Genomic DNA, 22,188 nt, shown 5'->3' on the forward strand with positions numbered 1-22,188 from the left:
GAACTGATTTTCAAACAGGTCAGCCAATTTGAAAAAAAGAAAAAAAAACCTTTACAGGGCAGACTGCTCCTAAGGAAGTCACATCCTCCCAGTGCCAGCTAACATGCTACCATATACCTTACAGACAGTGGTAACTAAATGAAAACACCTTCAAAACTTGGAGTTGCAAGCTATCAGTCAGGGAAAGATGACAAATTTCATATCAGAAGATCTTTGAAAGCTGATTGTAGAGACAAAGTTGCCTTTGTCTCCACTGGAATACGGAAATGTCTGTCGGAGGTTTGTGTTGCATACATAAAAATTCTCATGGACTCCTAAGCTCTGCCTCAAAGTGTCCCTCAAAGCAGCACAAGGTCTGTTGTGCAGTCAAGAGGCATTCAGTGACTGGGGCAAGAAGAGCTACCAAGACAGTGAAAAAAAAGACAAAAAGAAAGAGAAGAGGATAAACCTCAGGAGCACCCTGTGCTAGGATGAATACTCAGCGCAGTTTCTGCGTCTCAGTATCCTGGCACCCACAGCTACAAGAGGTACAACAGCAGAGCCAAACTCAGCTCTTGACATACCCTCAGAGCATTCAGCCATGGGAAGCTGTAAGGTTTGGTGGCTTGGTCACACCACAGAAGGCTGTACAAATCATTGTGACCAAATAAGAAGGTCTACAAAAATAACACAAGATCAAGGAGAGGAGCTGAAACCTCTTTGAGGACAGCAGTGGTGGCAGCATATTTCAGGGAGCCCGGAGTGGCGAGTGGGTGATTTCTGGTTTCCCTCTTCAAATATAAAGACTCAATTATCTATGAACAGCTTGCTTTACACATGAATTGACACGTTTATTTTACAATAAATAACTGAAAGTTATCTATGTTTCCTTTACTGTTAATCTACACAAAGAAATAATAAACAGAGCTTGTCTACAAAAATGCAACTACTGCAGTCCTCAGAATTCAATTAAGCTAAAATAATTAATGCTTCCACCATATTAAATTACTTTATACATTTGAGCCACTGAAGTTTTTTTTTTTTTAATTCTTTAATCTTTTTCGCCTTTTTATTTAATAAAAAAAAGTTAGTTTCAAAGGGGGGGGCTGGCTAGGAGGGGGAAAAAGAACATGATTTGCTGTTAAAATGTAATGGTCTCCTTTAGCTGACACAGCATGTAGAGTGTTTTGTGCCTTTGATTAAAATAACATTTTAAATGCTTTGAACAAACATATCTCCCCATACTTCTAAGGGATTATTTTACATATTTCTTGGTGGAATAAAGAAATTCATTCTTCCTGTCGCAGTACAGAAAGGCTAAGAATATCTTTCGTCACATATAAAGTAAAAATACTGTAGGCTGTTGCATTATTACAAAAAAAATAAAAAAATAAAGGAAGGGGGTGGCAGGGTAGGAGAAAGCTGCCTTAGAGATTAAGTTTCCCTTTTATGAAATCGTATTTAGTCTCTTTTTTTAACAAATCTAACAACAATGCTCTACAGCCGCTCACTGGGAAATACCTTTAATGTTAAATGCAGATTCTGATTTTCTTGGCTAATGCAGAAAGCCTTTCTATTGAAATATAAATAAGGGGTTTGGTATATCCCACTAAAGCCTTTCCAGTGAATGACTTCTGTGGGTTTTTCATGGCTACCCTCCATGGCTGTAATGTGAGGCTTTTTTTATCCTACTATTGAAAACTATCCGCTGCTATTAAAAAAAATATGGAAGGACACTGCACCTTTTTATCTCGGAGCTGGGCTCCTAATTGAGAAAGTATTATTACGGCACTGTTTAGTGGATGTCCCTATCTCCATGCACTGCTGAAAAAATGCCAATCAAATGATAAACCCTTTTATTTTTCTCAGTTCAAAATCTTTCCTACATATTTTTCATTTGATATTCAGTTTAGTCTGAAAGAGATTAGGTGCTCCAGACTGGCTTTTAATTTTTTTATGCCTTTTCCACATGTGAACATCTCCTTCATGACCTCCTACCCCAGCAGATTTTCTGCATGCAAAGGCTTTGGTTATGTTCTTGCTGACCTCCAGAAGCCGGGATGGGACAGCACCCTCTGCTCCAGTTGTAGCTGTTGAGGTACTGTGGACTGAACTTGGGCAGAGTTTAGTAAGAGATGAGCTCTGGACTGCAGCTGCAGCAGAGCCCTCCTAAACCAACCTTACTAAGCACTGCACACCCTCTGCAAGGGGCTGAGCACCGTCAGCTTGCACAGAGATCAACAGCTATTGGGAGTGCTCAGCACCACTCAAGCAGCCTTCAGCAGACTGGAGAAAGTCCTGAATGCTTCTCTTCTGCTCCTACCAAATGGAAAGGGAATCTAGCCCTCAAATCCGCTACGCCATGATGTAGTCATGTCTACCAAGAAATGTATTCACAACTGCAAAAGGATGAAGAAAGCTGAAGAAGGATGAGGAAAAGACGAGGTCAGCTCTTAACAGTAGGTTTGCTTACAGTGCTACAGTACAGGCCTGCCACAGCTAATGCTCCCAAAACTACCAGCTGCCCCATGCCAAGGTGGTGGCAGCATCCAAAAAATATTCCTAGAAGAAAACAGTGTAGCCAATGGGCATTGTATACCTGTCCTAAAAGACAGGCAGTCTGAAGACAAAAGGATTTTAAAGCCCGCACCCTCACTGATGTGATGCCCAAGCCTGTCCGAGGTGCTGGGGACCAGCTCAGAGACCGCCAGCACTAAAAGCGGAAATCTCTTAAGCTCCGATTGTAAAGATAAGAGCCTCTCACCAGTCTTCTGGGATCCCCTCATGGGAGCATCTCTACCACAGGCGGGATCCTGGACTGTCAGATCTAATCCCATAGGACAATTCCTAGAGAAATCGGGATAGTGGCAGCAAAGACAAATTGTCACTGGTCTTCTGTATGGGATGCAGTCAGTTTGAACAAAAAAGGCCCGTTTGAGGGGAGATCCTGCTGTGTAACATAAAACCCCCACTCACTAGCAGGGAGGAGAGTCATCCTTTCACCACTGCAGAGGGGAAAAACACCCTGCTTGATGGAAGCAACCCCATGCCAGGCACTCTGCAGGAACCACTGCATACCACCTCACCTAGGAGGATAATCACCTGCCTGCCCACGTCTGAGCGGGGGAGGTCCACTGAATGAATGTTAATTTCAACACATATGAGAGTTTTAGAAAAAGAAGTGCCTGAAATTTCCTCACCAGGCCAGCCTGTGCTCTTTTATCCTCATTCAGAAGACCTTTTTGGGGTGTGCATGAGAGTGGAGGCGTTGCCCAAGGCATCTAAGGAGACCCAGGACAGGCAGCACAGGCAGCAGTGCAGGCCAGGAAGCTGACATCTACCCCAGGGAAGGAAAAGTGGAGGACTTAATGAAACCCTGCTTTAGCCCTCACAAAAAAAAAAAAAAAATCTTCTTACTGCTACCAGTCAGTGGGAAGAGGATTTTTCCACTGACATCACTAGTGTCAGGATGCAGTCTTTCCCAATGAGACTGCATGTGACAAAGGGTATCTGGAACAAGACTGAACTGAGCCCCTCACCAAAGTCCCCTATCCTTCTGCCATTGCTACTTGCTTGAGGATGCTCCTGAAATATTTTCTGACCCAAACTTTCTGCTTTTTCCCAGATGAACAGGCTGCCCCTTAGCTCTCCTGGCTGCCTGAGGGGCCCTTTTCTCCAGCAGCTGGCCCTGCACAGAGAGCTACAATGAATAGAACAGGGGATGGACAGCCCTGCAGAGCCATGAGGATCCTCCAGATGGACGGCTCCTATAAAGACGTGTTGCTGAAGCCTGTTTCATGGCACTTTCTAGAGGACTCTAGTTAAAAGATTACCTAGGCAAGTTGATTGAGTGTAAAACGTGCTGTACCTGCAATGTTCTCCTGCTTGGGGCAAATTCCTTTTGTAGGCGTGAGAAGACGGTCTTCTTCATCGGGTGTGACTTGGATCCCGATTTCCACTGGCTCTGACACTTTCCTGAGCTCGGCGCGTGAGGAGGGGGGAGGGCTGCTCTTATCCATGCTCTTTTCATAGCAGACACCACCAGTGCCATTGCACTGTTTTCTCTTGTGCTCTATAAAAACCAAGATGTCTCCCAGCGGGAAGTTCATCTGACACTGTCCACAGGTTAACAAGTCGGGGTCTGTCCCGCCTGCGGCGATGCCGATGCCGCCTGGGTCTGCTATTGCCAGGCTCTCGTCCTCGTCGGCCAGTGCCGGTTCCACATGGTCAGCCTCTGCTTTGCGTGGACAAGGAGAAAGAGGGAGGAAAGGGGCGAGGGGAAAAGAGAAAGAGATTGCTTTGAGTGTTCACAGACTCTGAAGGATGCATCACCAGAGGCCCAGCCTCCCCCCACCCCTCTCAAAGGAGCCAAGCTTGATTAGATCTTTCTTTTATTTTTCAGCTTTTCCGCTCTCCCAGAATGATTTCAATATATTTTGCAACCAAGCCTGCCTGAAACAAAATGGAAAGGCTGACCTGGCATAGCTTTCTTGACAGCTCCTTCCCACTGCTGCCAGCACTGCAAGGATATCAGCAAAGAGCCATTTTGCAAGCGTTCGAGCCCCGAGTCACATTCTGAAATAGTTCCTCTCTTTTTATCCCACCTTCTCATTCCCTCCGCATCTCCCAGCCATCTGGCCAAGGCCCCATCCAGCAAAGCTTGTGCACCCAAGTCTTTCCTTCTTTTTCAGAGAGAGAGTGAAAGCTTTTATGCACCAAACTAGCAGGACTCTGTGACATACAAAATTAGTACCACCTTGTCCCATTACAGAGTTACTGGCAAGATTAAATGGCCGCCCATTAGAAGAAATTACAAAAAACTACTCACAAGACTAACGTAAGCAGGGAGTGGTCTCATGAGCAGTTTAAGGGGTTTCAAAACTGTGTACAGTGGGAAAGGGAACGAGGCACTTATTTAACATACTGGAATATTGGCTGAGCCTGAAATATTCCACTCTATTTTTCCAAGGTCAAAAAACCCTGCCATTGCTATGTAGGCCAATAAAAGGTTTTTTTGTTTAAATCTTGTCCACAGACCTGTTGAATTTCCTACCTTTACCCCCAAAGACTGGGAAAGAATTTCTGAGTGATCTGAATCAGTTTCTAGGAAATATGTAACTTGTCATTTCACAGTTAATAAAACCCAGTAATTTTTAAATCAGTATTTAGAAGATATTTTTTACACTATAAAATAATTGCAGATCACAATCCATTTCTGGGGCAAAATGGCTTTTTTTGGTTTGTTTTCTCTTGTTCTGCCATGTAACTGCCAAATCATACAAACCTTGGACTTTACTCAGGCAAAATTTCCACTGACTTTTGCCTAAGGCTGGTTTGCCTCTGCAAGGACTATAGGATTTGGGCTGAACAAAACAGAGGAACTAACAGTATGTAAATCAGTGACTGAGACCTCTAATCGAATCAGGATTAAAGGAATGGGAGGAAAAATGTTCTCTATTAGCCCAAGCAGTTTTCTCATGGATTTCCTGGGGAAAGTAACACAAATATCTCAAAGAAGTAAGACTGTGATAGACAGATGTTATAATTCAGACCTGGACTCTTCTCCATTCTGAAAACAAAAGGATTTTTGTCTCACTCTTCAGCAATTGGGGAAAAAAAAATACCCCACCAAAAAAAAAAAAAAAAAAAAAAAAAAGGAAAACAAGAAACACATAGAAAAGGGGTAAGAGGTAGAAGGTGGAATGCATTGCCTGGCAACACAAAGCCCTGAAAAAAGGTAGTTAAGAAAGAAAAAGAATCGCTCTCATTTCTGCCTTCCAGAATAAATAACTGATCAGCATATCTACCAGCTGTATTACAAGTTGCATCAGAACTGTCTAACAGCAAAGCAGAAAGCAGCAGCAGCAGCAGCGCAGCAACAGCAGAAAAGGACAGAGACCCCAGAGAGGTGCCCAAGCATGGACCATCCTGCTGGAGCCAACGATGGGCACAAGAAGGCTTATGTTTCCCAACTCACCCATTCTGAAAATCATTAATTACCTTTCTCCCCTTAATCTAAATTTAAAAGGAGTTTGAAGACAATACTAAGCAATTAATTCACCAATTTATATCATGAAAAGATGTCTCCTTGCCTAAGTGAAAATGTGACTATAACCCTGTGCTGAAAAGGCACTGCTGGGAAGGGAGCGGATACCTGCAAACAGTGTGTCACAATGCAAAAGGTAATTATTTAGTGCTGCAGTTCCCTTTAATGATCTAACATTGAGCAATATTGTTTATATTGAAGAGAGCTTGCACCTTTAATTACCAATTATATATACATCATTTTAGAGCCAAAAGAAAAGGACTGTGAAAAGGGTCTTTTAGAAATGTGCACGCAATTTGTAGCCAGAATTCCTATTAAGGGGGAACAGTGTGTCAAAATATTTAAAAAAACTGTACAGAAAGGCACACACAGGCATGAAGATACACAAGCAAGAGATGGGACAAAGAGCTGGAAAAGACAACATGAAAACAGGAACTGAATCAAGAGTCGTAAGAATAAAAGATGACAGGGACAAAAAATGCTTTTACTAGTTTCACTAACATTCCTGTAAAGCCTTTTGATTAAAGTCTGTGTCTTAAATTACAAAGGTTGAATTTTGGCATTTATATACATGTAACAGATAAAAAGAAAAGCACGAATCTCAACTTTATTATCTTTCTGATGTGAGGTTCTTGAGGGGTTTTTTTGCCTGTGATTTAGATTGTGCTCTTCAGAAAACATAGCAAAATTGCTGCAATTGATACGAGTCCTGACCAGGCGTCTGTGGAGACATGAAGGAGGTTTGAACTGCTAAACTGCTACGAATTCTTTCTTTTCAATTCTACACTTCATTTGAATATTAGTTAAATCCACATATGCCTATTCGCTTGCACTCGCTCACTCTCTCTTTCCAAGGACTCTGCAATGGCACTTTTTTAAAATAACATCTGGTATTCCTTCATATTTTGGCAGTCGTCACATCACCAAAAATCAGCTTTTCGTTTTCTTGGTACGCCAAGACCTCGTGATCAGTAGTAATTGGGTTTCAAACTATCAAAAGATTTTTTTTTTACTCAATTCTATTTCTGATTTGAGCTTAATAAATCATCAGTCATGAGACCAGCTATTCACCCAACAATGCAGAAGCTATATTACATCCCCTTATTCACAACATGGAAAACAGACATAAAAGAATGAAAAACAAAATACTGAATAGATCTTCAAATGCATTTTTATCCATGTCAATTTGCATTTATTTTTTTACTCGGAATTAAAAAAAAAAAACAAGAAAGAAAAGGCTTCCTATTGACAACTCAATTAAGCCATTAAAAACCTACATTCAAGTAACATTACAGGAGAGATTTAAAACCCACAAAGGGAAAGAGAAAAAAGCCTGCAAGTCCAGCCCATAACGCATCGGGTCATGCCTGGTTAATACAACAGCCAAGATCTTAGGGTGTTTAAGGAACCCTTTAATACCAGTGGGGTAATTTAGGCTAGTCTCAATCTAAAGTTCTGACTCTGCTTGTGTCTGTGGGTTTAAAATGAGTCGCTTCACATTATTTGAATTTAACTCTGTGGTTTTATTGCTGTTGTTGGTAGATGAGTTTAGAGGTAGGAGGGTGTTTCTTCACAAGTATTTATATCAAATTAATTTATATTTTTTAAGAAGAAGAAATTAGGCCACACAAAATAGGAGAAGAAAAAACATCTTATGTCGCTTGCATGGGAAAAGTAAAAAAAAAAAATGAATGAGTTATTTCCAGCCAGGACTCATGCCCTGGTTCTTTCAGGCATGTAAAGGTGTGCCCAGTATTTTCTCTACATCCAGAGATTCCTACTCAGAGGATTGCCTTGGCATTGCCTGCCTAGGGAGCACAGTGAGTTTGCGACAGGCAATCTTTGGGGACATGAGTGACACTGTTGTTATACGATGGCTTTGTGAAATTAATGCAACCGGACAGTCTAAATCATTTGCTTTATTTTAAAAAGCATTACACTTGCTGACTGGACTCTAAGCAGCATCTCTGAGGTCTCTGGCTGCCTACCACACCAAAATAGTGGACAAACCCCTTAATTCCATAACTACACTGTCACAAAGCCACTAGCGCTCCTACTCCAGCATGGTGACATCATTACAGCATATGTGCCCCATGCAAACAATGCTCTCATGGCCAGTAAAAAAGTGGATGCACATGCTAACTACTTTCTGCCTGTCAGTTGCCTCAAAATCTTACCCATTAATAGTGGAAAAGAACTGTTTTGCTAAAAACATTTCCAAGACTTTAAAGGACAAAACCACGGATGCTTGTTCACAGAGTTTGGGTGAGGCTGGGTCCAGACAGCAATCATTTATTTTCTTGTCTTTTTATTGCCAGGGTTAGAAGGGATCTAGAAGTTGCCAACCTATTCTCTTCCTTATTTTCTTGTTCTACAGTATCAAAATGAAGCAAAGAGTTCAGAGGAAATGTTTTGTTGTTGGGCCAAAGTGTTGCATGTGAACCTTCCCCCCGTGGCTGGTTTCTGCAGAAATCAATAGCGAGGTGGTGAAGGGAGCACTGCCAGTGCCCTCACCGCAAAGGTGCTGCTGGGCGCCTGCCTGCCCCAGCACCCTGCCACAGCCACTGCCCCACCCTTGTGCCCACCTGAGGGACAAGGCACAGGCTACCCCAGGGGCCACCCTTTTCTGGGACAAGCTGGGGATGCCCAGAGTCCACAATGGGGACACAGTTCCTGGTGGCCAGGTACGGGATACTGCCTAGAAATGTGCTGCAGCATGTCAAGTGCCCTGTTACACTGCCACTGCTGTCTTGAAGGCACAGCCAGAGAGAGCTCAGCCTAGTCGGGGAGCAAGCACAAAGGACTGACTTGCTCTTCAGGGTGTTGGCCCCAAAGCAGGCCTGAAAATTATGTCCCTTCAATCAACACCCACATGTCACATTTACTGTAACATCAACATGCTTAACGGAAATAGCTCAAATCACACGCTCTCTGGCTGGGTTATCACCGAGATCGGTGTCAGGATCCTTGCTGCACAAAGAGACTAACGCTGCTCAAGGCGGGCAGCACGGCTCCTTGCCGTCGAAGTTTATCAATAACCTGCTTCCAGAGCATCCCAGCAGCTCCCTGCAGCCGCAAGGTGCAGGGTGGAGATTGTGCCTACATATTGCATCAGCACCACACTCAGCGGTGCTCGGCACCGCTTATCTGCCACCAGTTCTTAATTTTTCTGAAGACTGCAAAACAACTATTTGTGGTATTCAATCCTTTCCTAAACGTAAGGCTGAGTTCGCCAAAAGGCGCAGCTTGATGGAGCAGCCCTCGAAACACAGGGGACCGCACTGTGCCTCACTTTCCCAGCCACTCTCCGGCGTGTGCGAAGCGCACAAAGGCAGCAGCCGGAGCAGCGGCGGGCGAGGCTGTGCCCCGGTGCGGCCGCAGAGCCGCCGCCGTCCAGGCCCCCGCCGCCACGTGCCGGCGGCACAGCGCGGCAGGTGCCGGGCCCCGCCGCGCACGGCGGCACCGCAGGGACACCGGGACCGTGCGGAGACGGTGCGCGGAATGACCCGGCCACTCCAACTCCGGTGCCCGCGGAGGGCTGCGGGGTGAAGGGCTGCGCTGCAGCGCTGGTACCTCAGACGCCTTTTGCGGCAGACCGAGTCCCTCAGAAAGCAGTTTAACCCTCTGTACACACCTGAGACGGAACAAGCCCAAGCACTGCCACAAAGAGCCGGTCAACACAGAAGGATTTAGGGAAAAGAAGAAGGAAAATGACTCAATTACCATGCCGGCTCCAAACAGGACAAAAGACGAGAATATCCAAGAACCCGCACAAATCTCCAACACTTGTCAGATGTTATTTCTTCAGAAACTATGTACAGTGTTACGGAAGGGAGTAGTGTGTCTCTTAAGTAAACTATACATTCATAAAAAAAATATTTACTGCTTTTGAAAGCAGAAAATGTATAGTCTTTTCTATAGACTGCAGAAGCTGTAAATCTCTGCAGATAAAATGGGATGTGATGATGTGATATAAAAGCATTCTTTGTTCCCCAGTGAATACATTTGTTTTATTTAAAACTAAACGACAACCAAGGAGAGAAAGGAGTGCTCGGTGCCACAAAAGGAGAAGGAGCGGTATTTGGGTACAGGCTTTCAACTGGCATAGAAAAGAATACTGGAAGCAGAGATTCTTACCAAGGATTTAAAAAGCATGATCAAAATTAAGTGATTAGTTCTGAGCATGTATTAAACACACAGCAGCTCTGTTCTTTTCTTAAATATCAGACTCAAAAGAGTCTGCATTTTTCAATTGTTTATGGCACACTGTTGCTCATGTACGATTTTCTTGAGGGTTTGTTTTTTTTTACTTTCATAGAAGCATACTCATTATAACATTCAGCGAATTTATGGCTTCTTCCAGTGGCTTAGTAAAAGGGGTCATAAAAAAGTTAAGTAAACCAGTATGTTTTTTCCTCTCCCTTAACTTCGGATTCCTTTTTTGTACAGTGCTGTCTAGTGCTTAGTCTTTGGAAAGTACCTTGGGCATATCCAGCACACACACAAATTATCAGCTGCTCCAAGAAAAAAACAAAACGGAATTTCTTGCACTGAGGCGACTGCACAAAAGACTTGCATATGTCAAAAATACAGAACTAAGTCCCTGTGAATGCTGCACCATTAATCAAATCCCCGATCTGGTGTCACTTTTGCCAGTAAAATGATTATATTCTTCTAACCCCCTTCTACTGGCGTGTGCCTGCAATGCATGAAGTGTGTCCCTCTACTTTAATTTGTTTTCAAATAGCCTGCTTTAGGCATTTTTTATATATCTTAAAAAAAAAAAAAAAAAAAAAAAAAAAAGGGGGGGGGGGGAAAAAAAAGGCAAAGAAATAAGCTGCTACTTAAAGCTCCAGCAACGGTCTAGAGTACTGAGCAAGCAACAGCTTTTTGAGAAGGAAGGCAGACAGCGAGAAAATTTAACTGATGTTCAGGAGCCTCTGAGGCTGCAACTGAGTGCCGAGAAATGGTGTGCAGCCCGCCCAGATACACTTTAAAAAAGTAAATAAACACTGAGGAGGAAGGTGCTATAGTACGAGCAGCTGTATGAATCACGCATTTATCAATGCATGCAGTTATTGATGCCTTTTCCCTCCCTCATTAAAAAGATACATACATATAAAGCCGTCTACAGACGATGCTGCTGCTTCACTAAGTGCTTTACTGGCACTGCTAACTTTAAAGCATGTGGGTAAACCCCAGCCACTCTTTATTTTTCCACATGCTTTCTCTGGACGGTACCGAAGGGAGACTAAATTCAACCAACAACTGCACTGCAACCCTAGAGAAAACTGACCTGCCGCCAAAGAGGAGGAAATGCTCTGGAAAGGAGGCTGAGAGCCATTTTGGGGTAACAGGTCTCTGCAGAGAAGTTTTTTCACCAGGCTTTGACCTGAGGGAGTGGGAAGGGTGGGAGGCAGAGGAGGGAGTGAGAGGAAGGGGAGTGTGGTTGTTCGTGCACTTGGTGGGCAGAGGAAGGGGAGGAGAAGAGAGGGATAGCTGTTTCTCTTGATAAAAGTTAAAAGCCATGCAATGGAAGGAAAGCCACAGTAAGTGAAGTCTGAGGTTTTGGGAGGGCAGAAGGGAAGGTTTTCCCCATGGCTGTGCAACACTAGCATCAGCAACGGCCCAGGCACTGTGCACTTCAGCTTACCAGTCTGTCAAATGAGCTGGCTGCTGTCTATATGCTTCCAACTAGCACAATTCAAACATTAAATGAAGTAGAGAAATCATCAGATAAATTACTGGTCCTCTCCACCCAAGAGTGAAGGGTTTTTGTACAGCTGATGACAGCCCTGATCCTTTGTCTGACCTAATTTACTTCTCTTGGAGGTTAGAATAAAGCGCTCTTTCCTGTCACAGGATAACCTCCATGCACATATTGCACCCTAAAAATAAGAAGCTTCTGCTATGTTAATAGTGCTGTAACTTGATGGACTTCTCAGAGTGGGTGAAACAGATATCCAAATCTCCCCATGTGCACACCACTAAATTATATGTTTGGGGAGGAAAGCGTCCTGCTAAAGTCCGTCCACAACACGCAAGCCGACTGCAGCAGAGAACAGCACAAGCCCCTTGGAGAAGCCTGTGAGCTGCTCAGCAGCAACTTCTACATGACAGATGTGATTTTGTGTTTATTTCTCTAGAAAAGGAAGAGGATACTTATTTTCATTTGCAGGCACTACAGATAGTTTGCTCTAAGGACCTGAGGATCAAAGTACAGTAAACCATCTCACATCAGATCCTCTCAGCAGGAGTACATGTCGCTTTCTGATATGTAATCGAAGCAAATTTCTGTACACGTATGTCTGCTTTGTTGCTGCACACATCTTGTCCTACAGCTCCAGGTTCTTCACTCTGTGTTTTCACATCCACTGGAACAAACATATGGATCTCCGTGGGTTCCCCCTGCTTCCCGCCACGCAGGAGCTCACTCATGTGCAGGTATCATTACCCCGATCACTATCTGACAACAACAAATTGAGAATTTAAACATTGTCTGTTGACGATAGAAAACACCGTTTAAAACTAATTTTAATTAAAAACTCCTGTCCTCCCGAGTCAATTAATCAGCGGCGATTTAGTTAAAAATAGATTTGTCTCGCTGTCAGCCTCTCCCGGCTAGCTCTATATAGATCTTCGCATGAAAATCAATACTACAACTTTACGGCGAGCACATTTCGCAGCACGGGGCGCGCCGGGCGCGGCGGTGCGGGCTCCGGCGGCGCATCCCGCGCGTCCCGCGGCGGGGCCGGCGCGGCCATCGCACGGGATGGGAGCTCCCCCTAGTCGCCAATCCCCGCCACTGGCGGCCGGGGCACACGGCAGGCTCCGGCAGCCGCCGAAGTTTATTTTGGGAAGTATTTTCCGTCAACAAACAACACAAAGAGCGAAGACATCCAGGTGGGAAATGCTGGGAGACAAGCTAACATCGTGCGCGAGGCATTTTTGAAGCGGAGGGGTTTGCTCGCAGCCAGCTCAGCCCTTGGAGGAGTAGCTGAAGTCAACCAGAGTCTAAAAAGGATATCAAAAATTTGTACTACTTCTTCGAGCGCACACTTCTCTAGGTCATAATTATTGCCAAATATACCACAAGACAACTCTTTGTTCTGCAGCGAAACACGCATTTTGTGTAAAACAAAGGCTCCCACCATTCCTATTAAAGGCAGCCAGTTTGTAAAAATCTTGAAGAGTTTTATTTCTCAGTATTTAAATAAGCCTGACAAAATACGCTCTGCATCTGCCGGCCAGAAAAAAACTGCAAAATGGTTTCTCACCCACTGTATATCTATTTAAGCCACCAGACACATCAACCAAAAAGGTCAGAACAACCCACAGCCACAACCTAGTTACTCTGCGTCAGTTCTAAAAATATTTTTAAAGAGCAGAAACAATGAAAATGTGCCAGTATTTTTTTATTTATCTTGTAAGTCCAGTACAAATATATTCAAATTAAAGACAACCTGGAAGTCGACAGCATACAACCTTTTTTTCCCCTGTTCTATTTAAAGTAAACATATGTAGTGCCTTTTAAAAGCACGTTAAGCTTTTCTGTGCACAGCCATGCAGGTATTATGAAAAAGTCATCCATCCTTAAAATAATAGTAATTTCCTCTCTAATTCTTCAGTCACAGCTTACATTCTCTTTATATTAAAGTTGATTACATTGGTATGGGGTTTGTTCTGCAGGGAAAGTGCGTTAATTGCACTAAATCTAAATGCATTTTAAGAGAAGCTCCTTGGAGCAATTTGCAAAACTTTGACATGCAAAAAATCATAGGGGTTTTTGTTATGATTTTTAATGACTACGTACAAAACAAAGCGATACAGGAAATTATTGCTCTTCCTAGGAAACCTGTTGACCAGGTACTGAAGACCTGCCTTGGGAAACCTGGTTCTTTGCCTCGAATTATATGATTTGCCTGTACCTTTCCCTTTCAATCTTTGCTGCTGCTCTACAGAAGTGTTCTTGCTTTGCCGCCTTCTGCAAAACTGCTACCAGCGAGCTTTTCACATGCTCTTGCCTTTCACATTTCCTTCAAATGCAAAATGCAGGGCGAGTTTCAAAACAGATTTCTTAAGTTAAAAATGGAAGATCTTAAGCTGGAAAATCAGCAATTTGAACAAAACCAAAATAACATTTCTTTGCACAGAGCAGCTCAACACTTCAGCCTCCTCTTCTATACATAATCAGCTCTTTTGCATTGTCCACCCATTTAAATGAGCTTGGCTACCAAGTTTGCTCTGTGCACCATCAGTGAAGAAAGGTCCAGAGTTGCTCCTTTCTCTCCGTGTCTTTCACCTCTTTTTTGTCCTGCACTATACACCGTTACAAGGCTGCCTGAGTGAGCCTGACAAGGACAGGCAGGCCACTCCGTTTTGCAGTCTTAAAGACCACTGTGCTAAAGAGATGCTGCAACTCTGAAGCAGAACTACATTGCACTTTCTCTCCTTTTTGAGTTTGTTTGTCTTACACTCAGGATCTAACCGTTTCTCCAAACACCAAGTGCTTGAAACCAAATAAACTCCAGCTGAACAGTGTCAGAAAACCCTTGTCTCTCTCTGTCTCTCACCCCATCTCTCTCCCCATCTCTTCCCTTGCCTGGCAGAGACCTCCAATCCATCCTGAAATGCAGCCCTCCTGACAGATGCCAAAAAGGGAGACGGGGAAAAAAGCCCAAGCTAAACACGACATAAAAGCAAGATTTCTGAAAACAGTATCAATTCATCCTGGCTTTGGGGGCTTGCTTTGGAATTGACTCTATTTTGTTGCAAGTGCTTTGGTATCCTATTCTGTTTGCCCACTACTTTCCAAACTCCCCTTCAGAGAGGACACTGCCTGCCTGCTTTTCCCCCATGAATGACACTTCCCAAGGAGTGCAGCGACTGCGACCCCCTCTCCCGGCAAGCCTGCAGCTGGGGCTCAGACCTGTGCGCTGCAATGCCTGCGCTCCTGCTCCCCAGCCCCAACCCCAGCCCGACGCAGCTCCCCCCCGCTCCCCCGCCTCCCACCACCTCCTCCCCTGGATACCTTCATTTTTTTTCTGCCACTGTTCAGTATGCAGCCTGATTTCTCCGCCAGCTTCCTCAGGATGGAGAGATAGATAAATACAAGAGGGGAGGGAGGGAAGCTCGTACTGCTCTGCTCTCCATGCCTCCCCCAGCCTTCCCGCTAAACCCCATTGTACACGCAGCTCCTCGGCACCTTTGAATACTCTCCTGCCTCATTATTTACCTTCAAGTACAGCGATCAGAAAAGGAGATCAAATTGGAATAACAAACCTACCTGGCTCTCTTCTCCACCCCCCTTCCCCCCCGCCACCCCAAGCAGCAACAGCAGCTAAAAAAGAAATGTTTCACCCATTGAAACAAATTCAGACGTGCGCAACCAAACAGATTTTCCGCACACCCCCTTTCAACACCCCACATCTCCTCGCAAGTGAGACAGAAAACAAGTGGGAGAAATTACGCTGGTATAGGTGGCTGTTCATTCTTTTTCTTTTAAAAAGAAAATTTAAAAACAGAAAGGGGTGGGGGGGAGAGGGGGGGGATAAGAAGCCACCAACAAAAAGGGTAAGACATTTTCCAAACCGGATGGTTAAAATCAAAAATGCAATTAACGACGGGGAGGGAGTTGAGGAAGGGGGGAATCCACCTTTTATGGTGATGCAAATCTGACTCCAAAATAACAATGAATTAAAAACAAACCCCCTAGAAAAAGCTGAATACCAGATGCATCTTCATCAATGTTCCACCAGCTGATGGGCTGGGGGTGGGGTGAGGGGTACTTTTTAAAAAATTAAGACGCACATTTAAAAAATATGCATATATATATATATATATATATATATAGGGGGGAAAGGAATACAGAAACAGCGAAAGAAATTTATATTTCAGAACTCAAACGGTCTCCCAATAGCCATCCGCTATGAAAAGAAAATCCCAATGGAGGTGAAAAAATTATATACACATATATATCTCGATTCCCAAGGAAATCTTACAAACAGAAATTTATCACCGGTAACAAAGAAAGAGAGGAGCTCGCAAGCACCAAATGCTCCTGGCAGATGGCTCCTATTCTTGGCTTTCAGGGGAGGGGAGAGAAGCCGGGGAAATATTTTATTTATTTATTTAAATTTTTTAAAATCTCAACATAAATATTCGGATCCGCCGCGGCTCAGGCTCAGCCCCGGGCTGGCTCCGTGCGAGCCGCCGCCCCCCGCAGCACAACAACTTGCGGACTCGTCTTGCGGGGCGGGGGGGGCGCAGAGGTCCGAGCGGGTGCGTGCCGGGCATTTTCTTACCACCCCCCAAACTTGTCCTACGCTATAGGAGGGAAATGAGGACCCTCCTGAACTGCCCCTTCCCCGTGCCCCGGGGGCGGCGGAGCAGCGCGGAGCGCGGAGGGCCACACGCCCCGGGAGGCGCCCCCACATTTCCCCTCCGCCTCGCTGCACCAGCCCCCGGGGACGGGAGCGGCGGAGTGGGGCGCCCGCTCGGGGACCTGCCCCTCACTCTGCCTGCAGGCACTCGCCCCTCTTCCTCAGCTTTAGGGGTGGGAACGGGGAGGAGGGGGACTCTGGTGCTGGGGGGAGGGGGATGCCTCCTTCCCTCCCCCCCCCCCTCTTTTATTTTTTCCTTCCCTATTTCTTTTTTTTTTTTTTTTTTTTTTTTGGGGGGGGGGGGGATGGGGGGAGGATATGTGTGTATTTTCACTTACAATGGGAGCTTCAACAAAGTGCAGCCTCCACTCCTGCCCCGCAGGCGAGCCGGTGCCGCTGCCCGGCCCGCATTTCGAGCACTCCATCCCCCGTCCCCGCCTCGGCTTTCCTGGCGCCCCCCGCCACCGACAGACACTCCCGCCCGCACCCGGCCTCTCGGCAGCCCCTGCCCTGCCTCTAGCCCCAGCCGAGCTGGTTCTGCCTTGCCCCGCGCTTCGGAGGAGAGTTCTTTTCCCCCGCCGGCGATGCACCTGGGGCGGGCAGAGCGCAGCTGGCCGTCTACCTGCCCTGCGCTCCAGCGCCGGGGGGCTCGGCCCCGCCGCCGCCGGCCCACCGTCTCCATGTGCTTCCCGCTAAGTCCCCCCGGCCGTGCCGCGTCTCCCTCCCTCGCTGCCCACCTTGATCCTCCTCCCCCACTCCGCGGCCCGGCTGTCACGCCGAGGCAAGGCTCTCGGCCAACTTTTCCCACCGCTCCGTACTGCCCCCGAAGCAAGGAACGAGGCGCGGGGCCGCGGGCGAGCGGCAGAGCCCCGGCGAGGTGGCCCTGCCGGGCCCGGGATGGCCCTGCCCGGCCTGGAGCAGCGCTCCCCGCTCCGCCGCCCCCCGCACACGCAGCCGCTCCCCGGGAGAGCCCCGCGCCGCCCCACGCCGCGCTCTGCCCGCCGGCAGCTCCTTCCCCGCTCCACGCCGCCTGCCCTCCCGCCTGCCTGCCCGCCTCACCTCCGCACCGCTGCAAAAACGCACAGAAAACTTCGGGCTTCTCCCCCCCTCCACCCCCAGCCCATCCCCCCAGCCACACACCCCCCTCCCCTCTTTAATTCCCTTCTCCTCTCCCTCTCTCTGAAGTCATTTACCAGCTTTGGTTGCTCCTGGAGTTCCCCCCCCATCCCCCCCCCCCCCAACCGCTTCCTCCCCTTCCCTAATTTTGCTTCTCGATTTCGGCTCGGTTTGGTTCCAAGTTCAAACTTACGTGTGATAATCTCTCTTTGTGACAAGTGCTGCGGGTTTCCCTGCTTGCGACGGGACATTGCCCTGGCATTTACACTGGCATCGCCTGGAGAGCTGCACTGGTCTGGGGGGATGTGTTGGGGGGTCGATCCTCCTCCTCTTTTTTTTTTTTCCTCTTTATTCTTCCTCTTCTTTATCGAGTTCTTCTTAAAAAAAAATCAAAAACGAAAAAAAAAAAAAAGCCTCCTTTTTGTTGCTGCTGTGGTGCACTGGATGGGATTCCCTCTCAATTAAAAATCATCATCATCATCAGGAAAAGCTCTTTCTCGCTCTTTTTCTCTTTCACACACTGTCTTTTCTCCACTGCTTCTGCCACTTGGACTTCCAGATCTCTTCTTGAACTTAGGAGGATATGCACCGCCAGTGACACTTCTCTCTTTCCCTCTTTCCAGAGTGCTTGGCAAATTGGCAAGTGCGCTTTTCCACCAGGAGGAAAAAAAAAAAAAAAAAAATTAAAAAATGTAGAAAAAAAGAAGAAAAGTACTAGAATTGGGATAGCCCCCACACACAAAAAAAAAAAAAATCGCCAAAAAATGTTTCTCAGAGATTGACCCTTGCTGGGTAAATATATAGAGAGAATTTTTTTGAAAAGGGGTAGCCGAAACTGTGTCTCCTCTTTCCCAGTTCAAGTGGCACTGCTTTGCCCTGGTGCTTTTGGATTGCCAGTGCTCCTGCACCACTTTGCACTCTTCCCCCCTCGCCTGGCACTGGGACTGGAAGGAAGGAAGCCCCCAGTGCAGCTGGGCTGGTGCTGGCTATTACTATTATATATTGCAATGTGAAGATGGCGGAGTCCTGGTTCTCTGGGAGCGCTCTGTCTCTCTATGGCTGGGGCTGCCTCTGTACAATGGGATAAAATTCAAGTTCAAGTGCGGACGTGACGTTTAATCTGCACTAGAGACAAAAAGACCCAGAGAGTAGGAGCACTGGGGGCGACTAGCGGTGGCTTTTTAACATTGTACCCTGCAAGAGAACAAGAAACGCCACTCGCACACACCGCACACACCGCACACGCACACACACCGCACACACACCAGCTCCGGCACACGCAGGGCTCGCCGCCGCTCCGGGCTTTGTGCAGTGCCGCTTTCAGGACGCGGAGCGCCGGCGGCCAGGGAAAGAGAGCGGGGGGAAGGAATAAATCCGCATCCTCACGCACGGCCAAACTTCCCCGAGCCCGGCGCCGGCCGCAGCGGGGGCGGCTCGGCCGGGGGAGGCTGCCGGGGGCGCGGGGGGAGGCGGTGGCACTGCCCGCCGGTGCCGCGCTGCCCGCCCGTGCCGCCGCCTCGCCGCTGCTCATCGCGGCCGCCGCTCTCCGCCGCCCGGGCTCGGCGCTGGGTCGTGCTCCCGCCGTCCGTGCCCAGGAGCGGAGGCTCCCCAGGGGTCGCGGGCTGCTCTTCCTTCCCTCCGGGCGCCGCCGCAGCATCTCGGCGGCGAGCGCGTTCCCCCTGCGTTTCTTTCAAACAGTTTTACAACAACACAAGTATCTGTGTGGGCTGGGGAGAGGGATTTTTTTTCCCCCTCCTCTCTCCCTACCCGAAGTGCGATGGTAGCGGGACACGCGCGCACACCCGATCCGCACAACGCATACACGCTCCGACCTTCTCCCACCCCCCAACCCCCCTTTTCTTAAAATCCTGGCAGAGACTATTTTTCCTTGGAGAAATTAAGTCTCAGCCACGAACGGAGAGACGCCGAGCTCTCAGGAACTGCATCCCAGTGCACTTGTCCTCCTATTTCACACGCAGGTAAATGGCCACAACTGCGTGCGCTTCTAACTTGGAACATTCTTGGAAAACAACTTTTTCCCCTCTACCTCCGCTCTCCCGACCCATCTCTTGAGATTGTTTCTCTCTCTTCCTCCTCCCTCGATAAGCAAACAGTTCGGTGCAAACAGCTTTTCAGCACCAGGTCTGGCCAGGGCGTGGGGAACGGGGAGAGGGGAGGCCTGGGGCTCGGAGGCAGATGGAGCAGAAAACCGTGGAACCAGCCTGTACCCGGAGCACGCCTGGAGACCCGCGCTGCACTCCTGTCATTTACTTTCCACGTTAAATTAGCAGTTTTCGTATTAAATCGTATGAGAGTCTTGAGGGGACCAGAACTCATCTCGGTGCCCTTAATCAGCTTTGAGAAGTATTTGGCTAAACAGCATCGCTCTCGCCTCCTCCAGCAAATCTGCCTCTCCCTCCCCACGCCCGCCCGCCCGCTCACAGCTCGTGTTCCGGCGCTGCCAGACCCCGCAGCCCGGCCCGGCCAGCGCCGAGGGCGGCGGGCAGCGCGGCCCCAGCCGGTGGGCACCGGGCCAGCCTGGCACTGCCCTCCGTGACCGCGCTCGGCCCTCCGCCTCTACTAACGCTCCACAAACACGTCCAAGACCATTAACGGCGCTTAAACTGCTGCGATAGTTCGCCCTGTGTGTTTGTTCTGCGGGCTCCTGCAAAGGAAAATGACCGTGGTGGTGGCAGGGGCCCCGCCGCTGGCGGGGAGGGACTGGTCCATGGCCGCGGGGCCCCGAGTGGGAGCCCCCACTCCTGCCCTGAGGGGCTGTCGTGTCCGAGTCGGGGTAAAGGACGCGGCACCATCGCGGGGGAGCTGAGGGGGAGAAGAGGCTCCCTCACCTCCCTGACCTCCGCCCCCGCGGGAAGGGGCCAGCACCGATCAGCGGGGACGGAGTTGCCCGTACTGCTCTCCCCGCTTTGATGCCTCTCTGCTGGCGGCTGCCGGGGCCGAGAGGCTTTGTGCGGCTGTGCTGCTGCGCTCAGCGCGGCCCGTCCCCAGGCCACGCCGCGGGGCTGCGGCCACGGGGCCGTTGTGGGGGGCAAAGTCCGGCCGCCGGCGGCCGCCGCCGCTCCTCAGCGAGCTGCAGGAAGCTGCACCCCTTGGGAGCGCGGCTTATCGGGAAGTTACTGGGCATCATCTGTTGATTAACCAGTGTCTTCCAGTGGGCACCGAGAGCGGGAGATAAGGGCCGGCAATGATTGACCAGGCGGACTCCCCGGCTGCCCGGGGCAGCGAGGCCGCCGCGAGTCCCCTCCCGTGTCTCCCGCTGCGGGCAAGGCTTCGGGGGTTGAACCCTCAGCCTGCCTCCTCCTCCTCCCCCACCTCCGAAAATACATCCCAATAGAGGGAAAAAAAATTCCAAAGTGATTTCTCAGTCTTCTCTTTCCTCCCCTGTCTGGCACTTGTGATCATTAGCACTGAAAGCTGTTAATGTCTTGTCTCACAGCTCCCCCTTTAGTCTCTCTGCTCTCCCTGTCTCGCGTTCAAAGCCAGATCAATAGCAGGCTCTTTCTAACCTTGACCTATCCCTCGACCTGCCTCCATCTGCAGCTGGCCCCGCGCTTCTGTCTCTTCCCCACCCGCCGCAGCCCCTTGCGAGGGCCCAGGGTCCCCGGGGGCTGCCCGGGCGCCGGCTGCCCCGGCATCGCCCCGCTTTGTCCCGAGCTGCGCGGCCGCGCTGGGCGCTCGCCGCCGGCAAAGGGGGCTGAGCCCCCGTTAGCCCGCACTCCGCTGTCCTGGGGATGCGGCTCAGCTCCGGCCTCCGCCGCCGGCCCGCAAACTTGGGGCGGCATCTCCCCACGACAACAACAAAACATCCAAAAACTCCCACAAAAATATCATCATGGGAAAGAAAAAAAAAAAAAAAAAAAAAAAAAAAGGCCAAGCAAAATGGGAGTATAATCTGCAAGAAGAAAACAAGAAAACATGCTTTTCGATAGCTTTAAAAGTACCATGATCCCTTGTTTTAAATTAGGAGGGAGAAAGTATTCTTTTGCACTAGATGTCTTGTATTAAGATAATAATCTTTTCTGTCTTCATAATATGTAAGGGATTGGAGGAGTTATCATACAGAAACACCATCCTTATACAGAAAAACAAGCTCATCAGATGTCAGATATTCCATTTTATCCTATATACAGCAAGGCATGCTGAGTTGAGAACTCTCAGCACATAGGCTCAGCTTCTGGGTTTCTCTCTCTTATTTCTTTTTATTTTCTTTTTATTTTCTTTTTTTCTTTTTTTTTTTCTTTTTTTTTTAATTGTGCAATTTTTTTTAGCTAAAATTTGGCATGCATATAGATGAATAAATAACATCAGCTTCAGTGTAAAGAGGAAGGCCCAATATCCTCATGGAGGATAATCTTGATGGGCCACTTGGACATATTTCGAATGCATTTCCACTTATTCCCCATTTGGTCAAGTAACTTTTCAGTGGAAGAAAAATTGTAGCTGCAGATTCTGTGTGATGTGATTTTGGTTTCTGCTCAGTCTTTTATATGAAAGCTTATGCTAAGTTAGAAATAAATTGTTTTTGATACAGGTCTGCGAGTTGAGGTGGGGGGAGAGAAGAGAGGGAGGCAGGGAGAGAAGAGAGGAAGGAGGGAAGGAAGGGAGGAAGGAAGGAAGGAAGGAAGGAAGGAAGGAAGGAAGGAA

The 22,188-nt window shown here is 47.9% G+C and overlaps 1 protein-coding gene across 4 annotated transcripts in view; it reads right to left on the reverse strand.

Moving 5' to 3' along the window:
- BCL11B (BCL11 transcription factor B) overlaps positions 1 to 18,575 on the reverse strand; it is a 97,155-nt gene extending 78,580 nt beyond the window's left edge. For 2 of the 4 annotated variants that reach the window (XM_066321875.1, XM_066321873.1), the window contains exons 1-2: positions 17,717 to 18,575; positions 3,848 to 4,213 (exon numbers count right to left, since the gene is read on the reverse strand). In XM_066321875.1, the coding sequence (XP_066177972.1) occupies positions 3,848 to 4,213; positions 17,717 to 17,774 (424 nt within the window). In that variant the 5' untranslated portion in view covers positions 17,775 to 18,575. Of the gene's footprint in view, positions 1 to 3,847; positions 4,217 to 17,716 lie in introns of all 4 variants that reach the window. The other 2 variants (XM_066321874.1, XM_066321872.1) reach the window with 1 other exon arrangement.
- Between the last annotated feature and the right edge of the window lie 3,613 nt (positions 18,576 to 22,188).

Source organism: Sylvia atricapilla, chromosome 6 (genome assembly GCF_009819655.1).
Source record: "Sylvia atricapilla isolate bSylAtr1 chromosome 6, bSylAtr1.pri, whole genome shotgun sequence".
Lineage (NCBI taxonomy): Eukaryota > Metazoa > Chordata > Aves > Passeriformes > Sylviidae > Sylvia > Sylvia atricapilla.